This window comes from Meriones unguiculatus, chromosome 10 (assembly GCF_030254825.1).
Source record: "Meriones unguiculatus strain TT.TT164.6M chromosome 10, Bangor_MerUng_6.1, whole genome shotgun sequence".
NCBI lineage: Eukaryota > Metazoa > Chordata > Mammalia > Rodentia > Muridae > Meriones > Meriones unguiculatus.
The window spans coordinates 49,385,604-49,402,673 of record NC_083358.1 but is presented as its reverse complement, the minus strand read 5'-3'; the positions used below and the strand labels follow the sequence as shown (position 1 = coordinate 49,402,673).

The following is a 17,070-nucleotide window of genomic DNA, read 5'->3' as shown; positions in this document are numbered from 1 at the left end:
AATCAGCACATTGTGAGGAAACTGACCTGTCTTCACAGAGCTGGTCAGCCTTCCTAGACAGGATCCTTTGATGGGAAACCTCATCACAACAGAGCTGTTCTTCAGCAGCTGCAGGATTTTTCCCCAGCAGAATGTTAGAAAGCAATAAACAGCATAGTAAGTCAATTTCCACTGAGCTCCCTGATGTTTGGTGTCAGGATTTGAACCCCACAGGGCCAGTGTCTACAGCACAGTCTGCTAGAATTGCTACACTGGTGGGATCTGCTAGGACTCCATACCCAGCCTGGAGCTTTCCATCTTAGCGTGAGCTTCAAGGAACCTTGCTGAACAGGTCAGAGGAAAGAGGCATTGTCTTCTTCAACCTGGGTTTCTGCAACTAAGAACTGAGGCAAAGTGAACTATAACAAGTAGTCTTTTTCCATTTTCCAATATCCAGATGTTTATTATCGTAGACAAGTCATCTAAATAAAATGTTCTATAATGAATATATATTTTGGTAAGTATAGAATGTCTTTTCTAAATTTTTTTTTATTTAAAAGAAAACCTGGCTTTGTCAGGCTATGAAGAAAGAAGCCACAAAAATATCCTTGTCAGCAGAGGCTGTGTTTAGTGGCACACCAAATACCACACAGAGGCTTATGTTCCCTGCTACTTCAAAATTCTCACTGCTTACTCAGTCAAGTAAACAGTATTTCCATTGAGGGTGCTAGGATTAGTGGTGGGTAATACAGTCGATATATACCTTAAATAATTTAGTGATAACACTAGAGAAATGTAGAACTAGCAAGGGAGAATGCCAGGGGAGGAGACGTCCTGTGGCATAAGCAACACGTGCAATCTCCCCGAGGCAGGTGCTCCGTGCTGGCTGAGAACAGCCACAAATGAACAGCACAGCAAGCAAGGTCAGAAATATGTGAGAGACCTCACTACATAGGATGTGTTAGAGACCACTGGGGATCGTGGCTTTCTTTAAAATTAAATAAGAGGGATTGACTTGACCTGATTTAGATAGTAAAGCTTTCCTCTGCCTTTTAGGCAGAAGGAATCTGGCTGCAGGTGTTGGGGGCAGGACTGTACAAATCAGAATATTTTCTACTTCCTGTTCTAGGCAACTCAGGATGTGTTATGCTAGTCACATTGTGAGTCTTATATAGATCAGATTTTTTGGAGATTTTTATTTGTGGAGCCCATGAATCATAAAACAAAGTAGCAACAACACAAAAAGGTTTTAGTACCTAAAGATCAGAAACACAAATATTTATTACAGTTCCTCATGTGGCTCTCACTCTCTTCCTACCATACCCAGCCTCCTTTCTCTCCTTAGAGAATTTCCAACACATCAACTAACTATTATGCTGTAAGGAAGGATGCTTTTGCAGGAAAGGAACACAAGAAAGAATGACCTGGAAAACCAGGAAACATGGTTATTACCAGATTCCATATAATACGATGCTAAACATAACAACCTGCATGCACACACACAAGTGTGAGTGCACACACACAAGTGTGAGTGTGGACTGGTCCTGTTTAATGCATTTCCTGCCGTTATTGCCTTGACCTTCATGTATTCATTACCCACATCCTGCGACTTTAGAAGGCTCCCTGACATACCTAAGCCTGCTTACCCTCAATTTGTAAAATTCCATATACAGTGATTTTAGTTGCTGCGGTTCCGTGACATGTAGTTGAGAAGAAAGGTGCGGAAAGTCAAGGAACTGATAAAAAGCCATGTTTTTGTCTTACTCAACAGTGCCCTGAAGACTGTTGGGTTGGAGCCAATGGCAGCTGTGGCCTGTCACTCTTCAAGCCACAGACACAGCAGAGTACTTATTTCCATGTTCTCCTTGGCAAAGGCCAGTCAGCTCTTCTGTGCTGGCCTCTGCTGCTCCAGAACTGTGGACAGGGTTTTTGGCTGGGTGTGCCAGCTGATCTGGGGAGTTCTCTTGATCTCAGTTGCAAGCAAGGCTTCACCTGTCTCTTGAGAAAGGGAACTGCCCAGCAGAGTCACCAAATGAAACTTTCATGGCAAAATACCCATCCATAATTGATTTTCTGCTTCCTTTAGAATGGACAGGTTAAGCAATCGGTCACATTCAGTAAACAAGAAATTACTCGCTGTAACATCTGCAACATTCTAATCATCTTCCTCTTTCTGAAACCCATTTTTAAAAGCTTTTGATCTGCATCACGGTGGAAAGAGTGTCAGATGGGGATAAAAAAGACTTGATTGCAAATGCAATCCTTCCACCCACCAATGGAGTGTCTTGGGGAAGTCATTTAATGTACACACCCTGATTTATTTTCTAGGGATAAAGGGTGTAGCAAGCCATAGCCTCCAGGGCTGGGATAAGCTCCTTACTATGTAAATACCAGAAATGTAGAGATCACTTAAGGAATGCTTGAGGGACCCACATAATAATCATAGAGCATTCAACCTGAAATGGGCATGGGTATGATCTTGTTGAATGAGAAATATGTCTACTCTGTCTTCTTTCTGTACATTATTAAGAATTAGTAACATACTACAATTGTTCGATTCTAGTATTAAAGAGGTTTTATTTTCTTTGTTGAATACACAAGGAAAAGCTTTTCAATTAAAAATGACCTTTACAGCCCCCACTGCTTTTGGAGTCTGTAGATGGGGAAGCTGACTGCAAATTAAATTCTTCTGGAACATTGTTCCTTGTTCACTCTATGATTAGTTTCATAAACTTTGTAGAGATTGCCAGTTGCCTCCAACTTGCAATTTTGAGGCAATCTTAGACACTGTGTGCAATTCCCCAAGGTGTTCTGTGGAAATGCTCCCAGACTATTTAGATGTTTGCATTCTCTTTCTGTGGCCATGCTTTCTACTCATTTAAGAAAACTACTTTTTAATTTGTAACACTTTTTTTTTTTTCAAAGTGAAATGTTGATTTTCAGGCCTCAGCAAAATCACTGGCATATGTCCTGGCTCTTCTGCTCCTGGATCATCCTGCTTCTTCTATTGAGTATAGGACTGTGTTTCTGAATCTTGTTCTAGAATCTGACTTTGAACAACTGGCTTCAGGTTTCACCTTATGATACACTAACTGTTGTCAAGCCTGCTCCCATTGATCTCCACTGCCCTATTGTTTATCTCTTCTATGCCACACATCTTGCTTATTTTCACTTCTGTGCAGCTGGCTCTTTCACCTTAAGACCCACAGAGTAGTGTCTATGGTACCATGACTTCTACACACCTTTGTGCATCTCAGATAGCTCATCTTGCAGAAAATCTTGCCATTTCCAGCCTTGACAATCTCTCTGGGCTGGAGAGCCCTATGTTCTCATGCACCTGCATCTGATTGCATAGATCCATCCTCTCCTGCTGGCCTGTCTTTGTCTCTAGACAACAACATCTAGAGAACAAGGACCATGCAAATTTCCAGCCAGACATTAGAGCAGTTTGTCCATAAATGAATACCTCCTAGGAGAAAAAAAAAAAAAAAAAACTAGTGGACACTTTATTGAAAAGACATCACAGTTTTGTTACTAAAAGTTTAGTGTCAGCCTTACACTGATGATGGCAGCTGTTTGGTAAAAGTAGCTTATGTCTTGTAAATAGAGGGTCATGGTTGATTTTTACAAGTTTGTGGCTTGGCAGATTTTCTTAGAATTATGAGCTACATGTTGCTCTAATGCTTGCTATTGCTCGTACATTTTATTTAGAGCTGAACAAGTTCAAAGCTGTCTCACTCAGACTTCTACTTTCTAGAGTGTCAAAGAAATGTGATTTCATGTAGAAAAGTGTTGTGCAGCCATTACTTTTATTTAGTAATCATTAAATACCCAGAGAGAATGGGAAGAGTTTGGCTCTGAACTGAAGCAGCACAGGTACACACACACACACACACACACACACACACACACAACTAAGTTTGGAAACATGATAAATTTCACTAGGTCACAGTGCATACTGCATCAAGCATGCAACCCATCAGTTGCTTCAAGTCTCCTTAATATATGACATTACATGTGATGTTCTTCTGCATTTACTATGTGGAAAGGGCACACATAACAAAGATGACATTGTCCGTTCTCATTTTGAGTAACAGTATCTCTTTCTTTCTTTTCCTTCTTCCCACACTTCCTCCTGTCCTCTCCCTCTCCCTTCCTTCCTCCCTTTCTCCCTCCCTTGATGCCTAGGTGTTACTTGGAAGACGGAGCCTCAAAGGGTGCCTGGCTCAACAGATCAAGCATCATTTTTGCTGGAGGTGACAAGTGGTCAGTGGACCCCCGTGTTTCTATTTCCACATTGAATAAAAGAGATTACAGTCTCCAGATCCAGAATGTCGATGTGACGGACGATGGCCCGTACACCTGCTCTGTGCAGACCCAACACACACCGAGGACAATGCAGGTCCACCTCACTGTGCAAGGTCAGTGTTCCCTGGCGAGCTGCTGGGACGTGTGAGCTTTAAATGAAATACTGACATACCCAAAGGCCCTTGTTCCAGAAGAGCTACCTTGTGAAGCTTTGTGTGTGAAATATTTAACATTGGTATTGAGATGACTCAGAAGCGGCTACCAATATTCAAGAATCTGTTGTCATTATTCTCTGAATTATTGTCTAGGTTCCATTAAAGGGTAATGACTATTTAGGTCCAGGAATCCCCACTTACAAGAACAAGTGGTGGCCATTAACACCACATTATGTTTTTTCCTATATGATGTATTTCATATCTTCCCTTGAGTCATCTCTGAAATAAATCTTGGAGAATCCATAATTGATACATTAAAATAAATACTTAAAAGCCCAGAGCAGATAAGTTGAAAAGTAAAAGCCTTGTGAATTGTGGGTACTAACTCTAAAAGCCACCTCCACCAACCTGCATACACATTGCCTCTCCACTTGCATTTGAGTGACAAAGCAAAGTATAGCCTTCTAGAACAACTCAAGTTAAATATTAATACAAGGTATTAGAAGATATCTCACAGTGTCTTATGTCTGATTGGACTTCAGCAGATAACGATGATACTCAACTAATAATCTGTAAAATCACATGTGTCCACCTTCATACTTAAATGTAAAAGCCAGGTTCTGCCAATACAAGGACCCATCAAGAAAATGTGACCATAATCTGTGGAGGGTGAAAAAATGCATATTTTGGTACCTAACATAATGTACTTGTCCTATAAACATATATGTGTTGTCTGCATAAAAATATTTTGCTCTCTGAATCTCAAAACATTGGTGTGATAATCACAAGTAAAATTAGTAACAAAACAAATGAAAACATGGCCCAGTTATGGGCACTTAGTACCTGGTGTTGCTGAATGGAAGACTCAGTGTTGCTGTCTTCATATTTCTCTCTCTGTGGGTCCAGGATAGATTTGGATTTTGTTATGGGTTAACTCTACAACAGCATTCACCTGTAACCTTTCGAACTGGTTTCTGTTCCCTCATATAGCATAAGAATCTCAATGCAAAGACACCTTTTAAATAGTTCAGTCCTGATGAACTTAAACTCCTTAATTATACAATTTGCTTTAAGAAGAGAGTTTACAATGAAAAGCAAATCACTAGTATAGATTGAAGTGATAATTGCTCTTCAAAATCAGCTTTTCACAAGATTCTGCCTGTTTTTGTGAGGCAGGGTGGTCAGTGTTCAACTGATTTCCCACCAACCTACAGTCCAGCCCATATGCTCATGGAGATATCCAGGGAATCTGGGGGCAGGCTTTGTTCTGCCTTCAAAGCAGACAAGAAACTTAAAGTAGACACTTCTCATCTCTGGTCTGTTCCTAATCTTTCCCCTCTTTGCCTTTCTATCTGAATTTTCAGGAAAAAGCAAAAAAAAAAACGTGGCAAGCTTCTTTTAATCTGAGAAGCATTTAGATGACAGTGTATTAACCATGATGTGTCATTGGCCTGTCCTTTGCAGCCTGTAGGTTTCCACTCTGTATTTCTCAACATGAAAGCATCCTGCTTTCATTCTCTCAGCCCCATGTTGCAACTACACGTGTAAACTGGACAATGGGAAACATGCCCTTTCCTAGCACCTGTTCAGCAATTGTTTGTTTTCAGCTTCACTGCACAGGCTGCTTTACAGTGTCAGGCACTTTTAAAGAGATCGCATGCCTTCCTGGATGGTACTGGTTTCTGAAGGTCATTTGATGATCATGAATTTCTGAGTAGCTAAGAATGCTCTTGCTGAGAGCTTCTCACGATATTTTGTTTCTGTAGAAATAGAAAATCCATGCAACTGTTTTGAAGGTATGTCATGAGATCAAATTAAAAGCTAATAATTTTACAGTATTTATGAACATAATTACTTATTATAAGTTGACTGGCATGTGGGCCATTTTCCAATTACATTAATAAAGCTCATGGAATACATTAATAGGCTTGTCAGTCAACTCAAGAACTAAATAAATGCCATAAAATGTTAATCCTACTTAAGTTACATTTCTTCTCAGTGAGTAAAAATAAATGGATATGTATAGACTCTTGGACTTATCTGGCTAATTTAGAAGGATGTGCTCCTTGCCAAATGGTTTGCTGATCCTTCATTCACCATGATAAAAAGATTGAGCAACTAAGGCAAGAATGCATCCACTGCCTCTGTCACACACCTGTCAACAAAGCACGTCTTCACTGTGTAGTTACAGGATCTTTATTTTACCATTATTTTAGAGAGCAGATTAACAAAGAGAGGTTCTTATAAACACAGGAACTATGTGGAGGGAATTTGTTGGAACTGTTGATGCCTGTAAATTATTTATCTAAGCAACTGAACAATAGAGAAGAATGAAAAGTCAGCATACCTGTATTCTAATCTTGAATTTGCCCCAACAAAGTAGGCAATTGTCTTACTACTAGTTTCTGAGTTGAAAAACTACTCAAACCACTTGAGTTATGTTTATGAAATTCAAAGAATGTGATATGTCATACTTGATATTAATATAGAATAGCAATGTGTTCAATAAAAATTACTTTTCATTGTTTATCTACAATATGGTGCTGATAAATTGAAATCACTAATAATGTGGATTTGCTAACCACATGAAACAATGCTAACTAAGAAAAAAAATTCATGGGGATGAAGTACTGGCTACAAGTCAGAGGTCCCAGTGTTAATCCTGGGTGATGGGAAATGGGAAATCTAAATGATGCTCATTTGGAAATATGACTTTATATTTTCTACTTTTCACATTTCAAAATATCTAAATAGAGGGGTGCTTAGGAAAGTGAAAGCAGGCTCCTACGATGGTGGCTTCTTGTTCCCATGCAGGTCAGGGACATAAACAGGGCCAACAAAGAGAAAGGTAAGACCCAGGGACCCTGTAAAACACCCAAGCCAGGACAACCCATTTGAGGGACTTGCAACCTTAGGCCTATCCTCTCTCTTTGTTCTTTCTGCTGTCTCTTCTTTTCATGGCATTTCAGTTCTTTGTGCAAAGGAATGGACTCAGCAATCGCCTAAACAACTACCTTCTCCCCTGTTACACAAAGATTGTGCATGCTGCAAAGTGACACTCACAGATATTCAACTCTACATGAGTGTTTATGGAATTTCATTTTTCAGAGGCATCATTCTGTCATGGTGAGAAGTATTTGATGCATCATAGAGGTCAGAAAGCAGAGGAGCTGAGTAAGGGGTGGGGCAAGGAAGGATTTACTCCCTCAGGACATACTGGGAGCCCTGTTTCCTCCAGCCATAACCTGCCTCCCATCTTCACGCAGCCCCGATAGTGCCATCTTTATTGTCAGACAATTGATCTTTCATGAGGTCAGTGCTTTCTGAGCTCATCTTCACAGGAAGCAGCCAGACAGACCATCAACACCAGTGTGTGCTGACTACTCTAGGCATGCTCAGTCTAACTAAGTGACAATGAGATGAAGTATCCTAAGTCCATTCTGTCAGCTTGTGACTCAAACACATCACTTTCAAATCATGACCTCCACCCTGGCTCACATCTACCTGTGTTGCAATGACCACACTTTAAAGATCCCATTGTCTTAACAATTAAAACATTTTTTAATTGTTCAAAAGTTGGAGTCTGTGCTGCCTAGTTTTACGTCAATTTGACACAAGCTATAGTTGAGAGAAGTGAACCGAAATTGAGAAAATGCTTCCAGAAAATTGGGCTGTAAGCAGGCAATCCTGTAGGACATTTTCTTAATTAGTGATCAATGGGTGAGGATCCAGCTCACTGTGGTAGAGACACCCCTGGGCTGTTGGTCCTACATGCTGTAAGAAATCAGGCTGAGCAAGCCATGATGAACAAGCCAGTAAGTAGCATTCTACCACGGCCTCTGTATCAGCTGCTGCTTCCAGGTTACTGCCCTGTTTGGGTTCCTGCCCAGACTTCCTCCAAAGATGGTTTGTGATGTGTAACTATAAGCAAATAACCCTTTTCTCCCAACTTGCTTTTTGTCATGGTGTTTCATCATAGCAATAATAACAGAGTCCAAAATCATCTGTGATACTTAAAGAAGTGTCTTAGTTGTGAATTCCTATAAAACAAATTGTAATTATAAGTTTCTCACAGAGAGCGTACTTCAAATGATATAGGCAGGAGAACAACTACGAAGCTATATTTGGACCCAACAGGGAAAACAGTAGTCTTTTAATTCTGTGTCCAGCACCTGAAGTGCATGGTGTGATAATGAGAGCCCTGATGGTCACAGACAGCTCTTCCTAGGAGTCACTGAGTTTGGAGAATGTGTGGCACTTCCGCTGGCCATGCACCTGTTTACTTTCATCATGTGTGGAAGGCATTCCATTTCTGGTGTTGCTAACTTCCTGAAGTCACCATGACCATATAAGGTTCACCTTGCTGCTATATGCACATCTATATTAAAGGCAGTCTACATGGACAAAAGCCCTGTCATGGGTTAGGCTCCAAGACTTTGAATTCTGTGTGAAAGCCTCCATGATGCCCACAGCTCTGGCATTTTCCAAATTTTCAAAGCCAACATCATGGAGTTAATGTCAAAACCTTTTGACAATGTGAACATCACCCTAGTCACACTTGTGGATAAGGCTGTGTCAGTTTCTGAATACCTGAGTGTGGAATGCAGAAAACTCTTTGAAAGGCAGCCCCTGTCAAGAACTGACGTGTTTGCACCCTGTAGCAGATTGGATCTGTCCCAGGACCTGAGCCATCTTTGTTGTACCCCCAAAGAAAAGGACACAGGTTCTTCTTAGTGGAACTGATCCCTTTGTCAGCTATCACCTCTTTATCCACAGATTCCAACTACCAATTTTCTGAGCACACTGGTTGTGCTTCACTTCCTGTCTGCTCTTTTAATCCAATTATCACCATAAACATGGCTGAAAGGAAAAAGTAGTAACTACACCAAGTCCTACAGTATATTCAAATTGATATTTTCTTGAGTTCTATATTTAAATTTACTCTCATAAAAAAAACCTTAAGGCATGGAAAAGTCAGACAATTTCCATCCTAATATGTTATGTGTACTTTTGTCTAATTCTCAAAGTTTTTATTGCTGTCCAAAGCACAGCCAGAGCAACTCACCTAAAGTTTTCAAACGGTGTGAGTAAGAGTGTCCATAGAGCTCAGAAGCATTAGGTCCCACTGACCTGGAGTTGTGCGGGTGTGAGCTGCCGCAGGTGTGCTGGGAACCACACGCATCCTCTCAGGTGCAGTGAGCCTCACTCTTCACTCCACAGTCCTATCAGCATTTTGCATTCTGGGTCTCCCGGAATTGTCTATTACCTCTACTTATAGCATTGTAGGATTTATTTAACCTATTTCTCCAGGCTCTTCTACATCCCTCTTTACGGCTTTTGAAATGCAGCAATGATCCAGCAAACTCTTGGAACCAGTTTTCCACATTAGTAACTCATCTCTGTGACCAAAGAGAAACTTGCTGGGATTATTTAATTTCAAAGGTTGATCAGTCTGTCACTGCAGGGTGCCTTGGTAGAGCAAAGCATTTTCCATCAAAGAATCCAAGGAACAGAGGAAAGGATAAGAACAGGACCCAGGTGTGATGTATCTTATCAGGGTACATCCAGTGACTCATATCCACCAAGTACGCCCCACCCCCTGTGTCTCAATATCTCCCAAGAATATCATAATGCTACAAATCACCAGTTGATTGAACCATCCAGTGTATCAGAGCACTCATGATGAAACTGTCTCTAACAATAGCCTCACAATGGCACCCAGATCTGTGCTTTACTAGTCACCTAGATGTTTGTCAATCTAACCAAACCACCTCATAAGATTAACAAACCCATACCCTTTCAGGGAGATGCACTCTAGTTATCTTCTTAGAAGCATGTAACTCTATGTCCCAATGACATAAAGTCCTTGTAATGGGCTTCTCTGTTTCTTGAAATATAATCAGGACGCAGCACACAGTGGTGAGCACTATGGAGGACAGCTTCCAATTCAGAGTCATCTGGGACTGCTTACAAAGTTCAGGAGTCGATGCCTGGTTTAAGGCAGTTGGTACAATACATTTTTCTTGCAGCACACTGTGAGATAAGTGTGCTGGCAGTATCAGCTCAGAGCAACTTCTGAGGCAGCTGGCTGCTGTCCAGTGCATCACAGCAGCTATATTCCTGGTGTCTGCAGTTATATCTGTGTCCTCCTTTTGTTGAAAGGATAAGGAGTAAGTCTTCCCTATTAGGTACCATGGACTCTACAGATTTCTATGCAGGGATCTAAAACTACAATGGTGGGGCCTTTGCTTGGGTAAGACGGTGTTTTGAAGATGCCTTTGTAAAATAGAAAGACAGAAAAAAATCAAACACCATATATTATTAACACTTTTCTTATGGAAGGGATTTTAAGTGGCTTATAAAGAAGTATTCATTCTTCCAAAACAAACAGAAGAAATATGAGCCAAGATAAAGAAAGTGAGAAAGAGGCATAGACAGGGGTAAGCCCACATCATAAAATACCTGTGTGATTTATGTATGTTTTCAAAGCTTCATGAAATATTTAGCCCTGAGACTTTTAGCAGCCAATACAGGTAGGAAAACAAGATCAGTTATTCATTTCATGGTCCATAAGGTTAAACACTTTCTTAGTGCCCTGATCCTATTACTCAGAGAGAGACCACCTTCTCAGACACTCTTCCAGAACCTTTGAGAAGTGAGGGCCATCTCCGTAGTGATACAGATGTTCACTACAGGAAAGTGAAATTTTTAAAAAGGAATAAATTCAAAACGTAGTATTTTAACCACACATCTTTTGGTTATGATCTTAATCTAGAAATAAATATAAATAAATAATTAGAACCTAATATTGCCCAAGTGATTGTTCCACCAGCTCACTTATCTCATTGATTCTTTTATGTATCAAGTGCAGGTGTCTTATCATTATACTTACATTGAGCTTCAGAAAAACATCATTGTGTGTGGACAGGAATATAAACTCATGTTGTTTACAAACAAGCCCTTCTTAACTTAATACTAGTGAGATTTTTGTGAGTATTGAAAGCTTGACTGTGCACAACAGAAAGAGTGATGGCACTAGGTCAGGTAGATACATAATAAAGAGCAACTCACTTAAAAAATAATTATGTCATAATGTGTGCTATTTCCTTACCCACAAACCTTTTATCTTTAAGCGATGTAACTTCATGGTATACCAAAAAGATTAGGTAGTTACATGATAGGTTTTTATACACGTGGCAAAGGTGCCCTGGTGAACTGCTACAAGTGGCCACTGGAGCACATCTGCTATGGCACCTTGCTATTTGTACATAATTTTCTCTGTATCGGTGTCTGTGGGCGTGCATGCCCTCTGCCTATACAGTGTGTACTACACAGCCTTTCCACGTTAGTTAAAGCGATAAAATAATGGAGTTAAATACAACAACCCCTCCATATACTGTGACTCCTATGAAATACCTAACACCTTCACATACTTGGGACTGTACGGGTGCAGTCATGTCTGACACCAATACAGTTCAGAACAATGATGCCTAACATATATCTTGGGGTAAAATGTTTCTTTAGTGTATTTGTAAACTATGCTTCAGCAGAAGTATTCCCTAAAGCCCCTCACAGTGAAAGCTGGATCCACCACCTGTACTTGTGGAGACCAAGCACCTCTAGGCGGTGACCTGTCGGGTGACTACTGAAAGCTAAAGCGTTTTGGTGGCATCTCTGGCTTTCCTTTCATACAGTCCTCCTATGAGAACAGCTAAGCTTGTAAGGCAGGATGACCAGAGCAGCTTCTGAGAAGCTTTCTCCTTCATGTGTTCAAATGCATCTACCAAAGGTTGCTGGTTTAACTAGAATGGCCCATAAAAAAAATAATGAAAGTATTTTTTAAATAAAATCCTTATTTAAACATAGGTTTCATGCACAGCAAATGTTTCTTTTCTTCTAAGTATTGCTTCTTCTATGTTTTTGAAAGTAAGATTATTAGGCATTAGTTTTCCGTCATTGAGATAAAAGACCAAAATTGAAAAGATTTATATCAATAGCTGATGTTTTTCTTTTACAAAACTTTTTCTTCTGTAAATGAAGTGATCATATTTTCCCACTCAAAAATTAGTTTGTGAACATTTAAATGCTAACAAAGCTCTGATATTTAAAAAGCTTTGGGAAAATCCATGGTGTACTTATCACTATACACAAATTGAAATTTAATTCTTCCTGCAAAACTAAAGGAGCACATCCACCTCATTAGTATATAAACTGTTGATCTTTAAATTACTGGCACATGAGTTTCTTAATTGTCAGTAATGTGTGCTTATCTATGTACTGCATGTGCCTCATACCCAGGGCTGTCTAAAGGCTCCTGCAGAAATCTGTGTCTGGACAAAGTACAGGAAAGTCTGTTAAAAATGCTCATGGTCATTTGACAAGAGATATTGGAATGGAGCAGGCAAAACTCTATGGATAGATAAAACAAGATTCAGGTCCCATCTGAGGTGTGCTTTATAGAAGGAGAAGGAAGAAAAGAACTATTTGCTCCCTAGGGATTGTCACAGTAAACAAGGCCTCAAGTCAGTGTCTTGGCACTGTTATGAGGTAGGTAATAGAAGGCAGAAGAGGCAGAGGCCTACCTTTAATTCAAGTCCCAGCAGTGCACACAAACACACAGGCAAACATGAATGGACATGAATTCAATATATTTTAAAGTAATTAAACATTTAAGAAACATTTTCTGCCAGTAAAAGCCCTAATGTCAAATGGTATTTGTTAGAATTCCTTGGAAAGCATCTAAAACTTAGAGGATGCTTCACTTGTGTATGATTGTGTGTGTGTGTGTGTGTGTGTGTGGTAACATTGATTGTGTTTTCCATTTCCATTCTACAGTTGTTATTTTTGTTACTCATAATATCTTAATTTTTTTCCTAAAAAAAGAAAAATAACCACGTTATACTTGTCAAATCCCAATGCAAAGTGCACTGCTGCTATGAAAATTTCTGCATAAATAAAACATTACCAAACATTACCTGCTCTTATTTCAAGAAACTCTGCAAATAAAACCAAAGTCAGTGGAATAAATTACCTTCTCCTAGGATCCATTGTAACTTGATTTCATCCCTGAAATGTTATTTTTCTTTCTTTCTCAAGTCATGTGTATAATTAAGTTATTATTAGAGGCAATTAGAATCTTAATTTTTTTGTAGCTAAATCTTAAACACCAGACCTCCTATAACCTTTATTTGGGAAGCCAAGATAAAAATACATGGCTCTGCTGATTGTATAGTTTGTCTTTGTAATGAATAAGGATGTACCGTGTGGAGTTTTAACAGGAAGATATGCCCAAATGTCAGCTGGCAGAGTTCACTCCTCAGAGTTAGGGGGACCCCTTTTCGGGTCTGTCAGCCCCATTAATTTCCCTCTTAGCCTGTCAGTACTCAGTTATGTAGATGGAGCCCTAAGAGGACATGGGAAGCTAGACAGGGCTAGAACCCAGCTGCCAGCTCTCCCACAAACTGTCACAGGCACTCTGTGGTCCTGAGCCATTATGAAAAGCCTTGTGTCTGTGTTGTTAGCATTTCAGACTTTGAGTCAGCACACAGCTCAAGAAGGCCCTACTCTGTCCTTTGAACTATTGGGTGGGAACCGGGATTCTCAGCCTTTTTAACTCACAGACATGTAGAAAACAACCTGGGAATGCTAAGATTCAGCTATGCTTGCTGGTTGCATGCAGGTACATATTTTTTTTTTCCTCTCTAGCTGGCATTATGCCATCCCATTGCTTAAACTGACTTAATGTAGTGATTCTATCTTTAAGGCATTAGTACCGGGAATGCTGACATAACAAGAAAAAATTTAAATTCAAGGGATTAGCTTTGCATTTATAACTTGGCTTGCTTATTTTCACTCCAGGTCCTGCGTCCTTATCCTCTGCTAATCCTCAGCTATTCACAAATACAGACTGGTGATTGCATGTTGAAGTAAAAAAATAATAAGTGAGATACCAGTATTTGACAAAATGTCCTAGCAATGCTGTTTTGAGGGGAGAAAAATCTTTGCTTAAAACAGAGTTAGTTTGAAAGGTCACAGCCAAGGGCCCTAAAACCAAGCACATGAAGAGATTTACTTTGGAAAGGGGCCAAGGACAAACAATTAAGATTTCTCTAGTTCTACTTATTATTGCAGGGTTCCTTTGAGCAAATGGATGGTGGAATACTTTAAAAAGCTGGGGATCAGATTTGCAAGACAAAGGGACAGAATTCCGAGCCATTTGTCATTACAGAAATCCATTTGTCACATATGCACAGTTGCCACTGTTTCCTTTGCTCGGGACCTTCCACGTGACCACAGCCCATTGCTACAGTTTACTAAGCTTTAATTTATTTTTTATATTTATTCCCTTTACATCCCAATCATAAGACATTTCTCCTCTCCTCCCAGTCCCACCATCCATCCCTCTTCTTCTTTTTCCCCCTTTCCTTCTCCTCAGAGAAAAGGAGAACCCATACCACCTACCCACAGCAGTGCATCAAGTCCCACCAGGACTGAGCACATCCTCTTCCGCTGTGGCCTGTTGCAGCAGCCTGCCCGGAGGAAGTGATCGAAAAGTAGGCAACAGAGTCCATGTCAGAGACAAGCTCCTTTCTCCTTTCTAGGGGATCCACATGATGGCCAAGCTACCTACCCAGAACATTTGTTTGGAGGGTCTAGGTCCAGTTCATGCATGGTCCTTGGTTGTTACCTCCCCCTTCTCCACACACTCCCCTCCCCAAATCCACTGGTAGGGGAGGGTTTCTTTTGCTTCCTTCTGATCCTAATCTGTTAGGTCTCATCAGAAGTGGCTGCATTGTCTTCCTCTGTGGCCTGGTAAGGCTGCTGTCCCCTCAGGGGGAGGTGATCAAAGCACAGGCCAATCAGTTCATGCCAGAAGCAGTCCCTGTTTCCATTACTATGGAACCCACTTGGACACTGAACTGCTATGGGCTACCTCTGTGCAAGGGTTCTAGGTTATCTCCATGCATGGTACTTGGTTGGAGTATGAGTCTCAGGAAAGACCCCTGTGCTCAAATTTTTTGGTTCTGTTGCTTTCCTTGTAAGGTTCCTGTCCTCTCCAGATCTTACTATTATTCCCCACTTCTTTCATAAGATTCCCTGCATTCTGCCCAAAGTTTGGCCATAAGTCTCAACATCTGCTTTGATAGTCTGCAAGGCAGAGCCTTTTAGAGGCCCTCTGTGGGAAGCTCCTGACTTGTTTCCTGTTTTCTTCTTCTTCTGGTGTCTATCCTCTTTGCCTTTTGGAGTGGGGATTGAGCATTTTAGCCAGAGTCCTCCCTCTTGATTAGTTTATTGTAGAGCTCCTGTTCCTTCCAGGTGCTTCTATTCTTCAGCCCACTCTTCCACAAGACTCCCTGTGCTCAGCCCAATGTTTGGATGTGAGTCCCAGCATCTCTTTAGATTCACTTCTGGGTAGACGCTCTCAGAGGACAGCTATGCTAGGCTCCCATATGCAAGCATTGCAGAGTCTGGTGAATAGTGTCAGGCATTGGCTCTCTCGTGTGGGATGGCTTTTAGGTGGGCCTGTCATTGGTTGAACTTCCCTCAATCTCTGCTCTATCAATCTCTGCATATCTTGTAGGCAGGGTAAATTTTGGATGAAAGCTTTTGTGGGTGTGTTGGTGTTCCCCTCTGTCTTGTAAGAGGGTATCCTCTTTAGTCTCTGTGACTCCTGATACTAGGAATATCAGCTATTGTCACCCCTATATTCTGCCAGGAGTTCACTCTTTAGTAGGTCTCCAGCTTGTCGCAGAGATGCCATGCTTTCCTTCTATGAACAAGTCTTTTGTCCTCCTTCCCTCCTCTCCCTAGGTCTGATATCCACCCTCATTTCTCTCCATGCTTGTTCTCCTATCCTGTAGCCACTCTTCAACTGCTTTGGCTGTCCATTTTATTTCCTCTTCTGAGTGAGATTTAAGCATCCTCCTTTTTGTCCTCCTTGTTATTTATCTTCTTTGGGTCTGTGGACTGTAGTATGTCTATCCTGTACTATATGGCTAATACCCTCTTATAAGTAAGTATGTATCATGTGTATCTTTCTGGGTCTGGGTTACCTCAGTCAGGATGATCTTTTCTAGTTCCACCCATTTGCCTGCAAATGTCATGGTTTTCTTGTTTTAAATAGCTGGGTAGTATCCTGTTGTGCAAATGTACAGATTAAACTAGTATCTCCTTACTCTCATGTGCTTGGTCCCAAGCTGCTGGTTTTGTCTGAGAAAGTTGTAGAATTTCAGGACTTGGAGCGTCACTGGAAGAAGGGGCTTGACTCTTAGCACCAGGTCCCATTTTCAGTTCATTCTGTGATTAGTCTAGTTCTTCCTACTCGTGCCCAGAAGCCTTTCCACTGCCATGTCTGCCCTGCTCTGATGGACTGTATTCCCCTAAAACAGTAAGCCAAAATAAAACTTTTCTCCATTGAAGCACTTGCTGGGTACTCTATCTCAGAAAGGAGGAAGTGATCGAACAGGGCACTTTAGCCAAATACCCAGGGTGGGGCTTTTATTTTATTAAGCACCCATGCCATGCCTCTTCATTTGGATCCCTGAAAAAAAAATGCCAGTAACATTGTGAAGTACCATGACTGCATTCCTCCTCTCTGTAGAAACCTGTCTCTCTGAGGTGGAAAACA

General features: G+C 40.8%; 1 protein-coding gene across 2 annotated transcripts in view; it reads left to right on the top strand.

Annotated features, from left to right (window-relative positions):
* Positions 1 to 17,070, top strand: part of Negr1 (neuronal growth regulator 1) — a 727,040-nt gene that overhangs the window by 296,759 nt on the left and 413,211 nt on the right. For both annotated transcript variants that reach the window (XM_060392439.1, XM_060392438.1), the window contains exon 2: positions 4,168 to 4,400. In XM_060392439.1, coding sequence (XP_060248422.1) covers positions 4,168 to 4,400 — 233 coding nt within the window. The remainder of the gene's footprint in view (positions 1 to 4,167; positions 4,401 to 17,070) is intronic.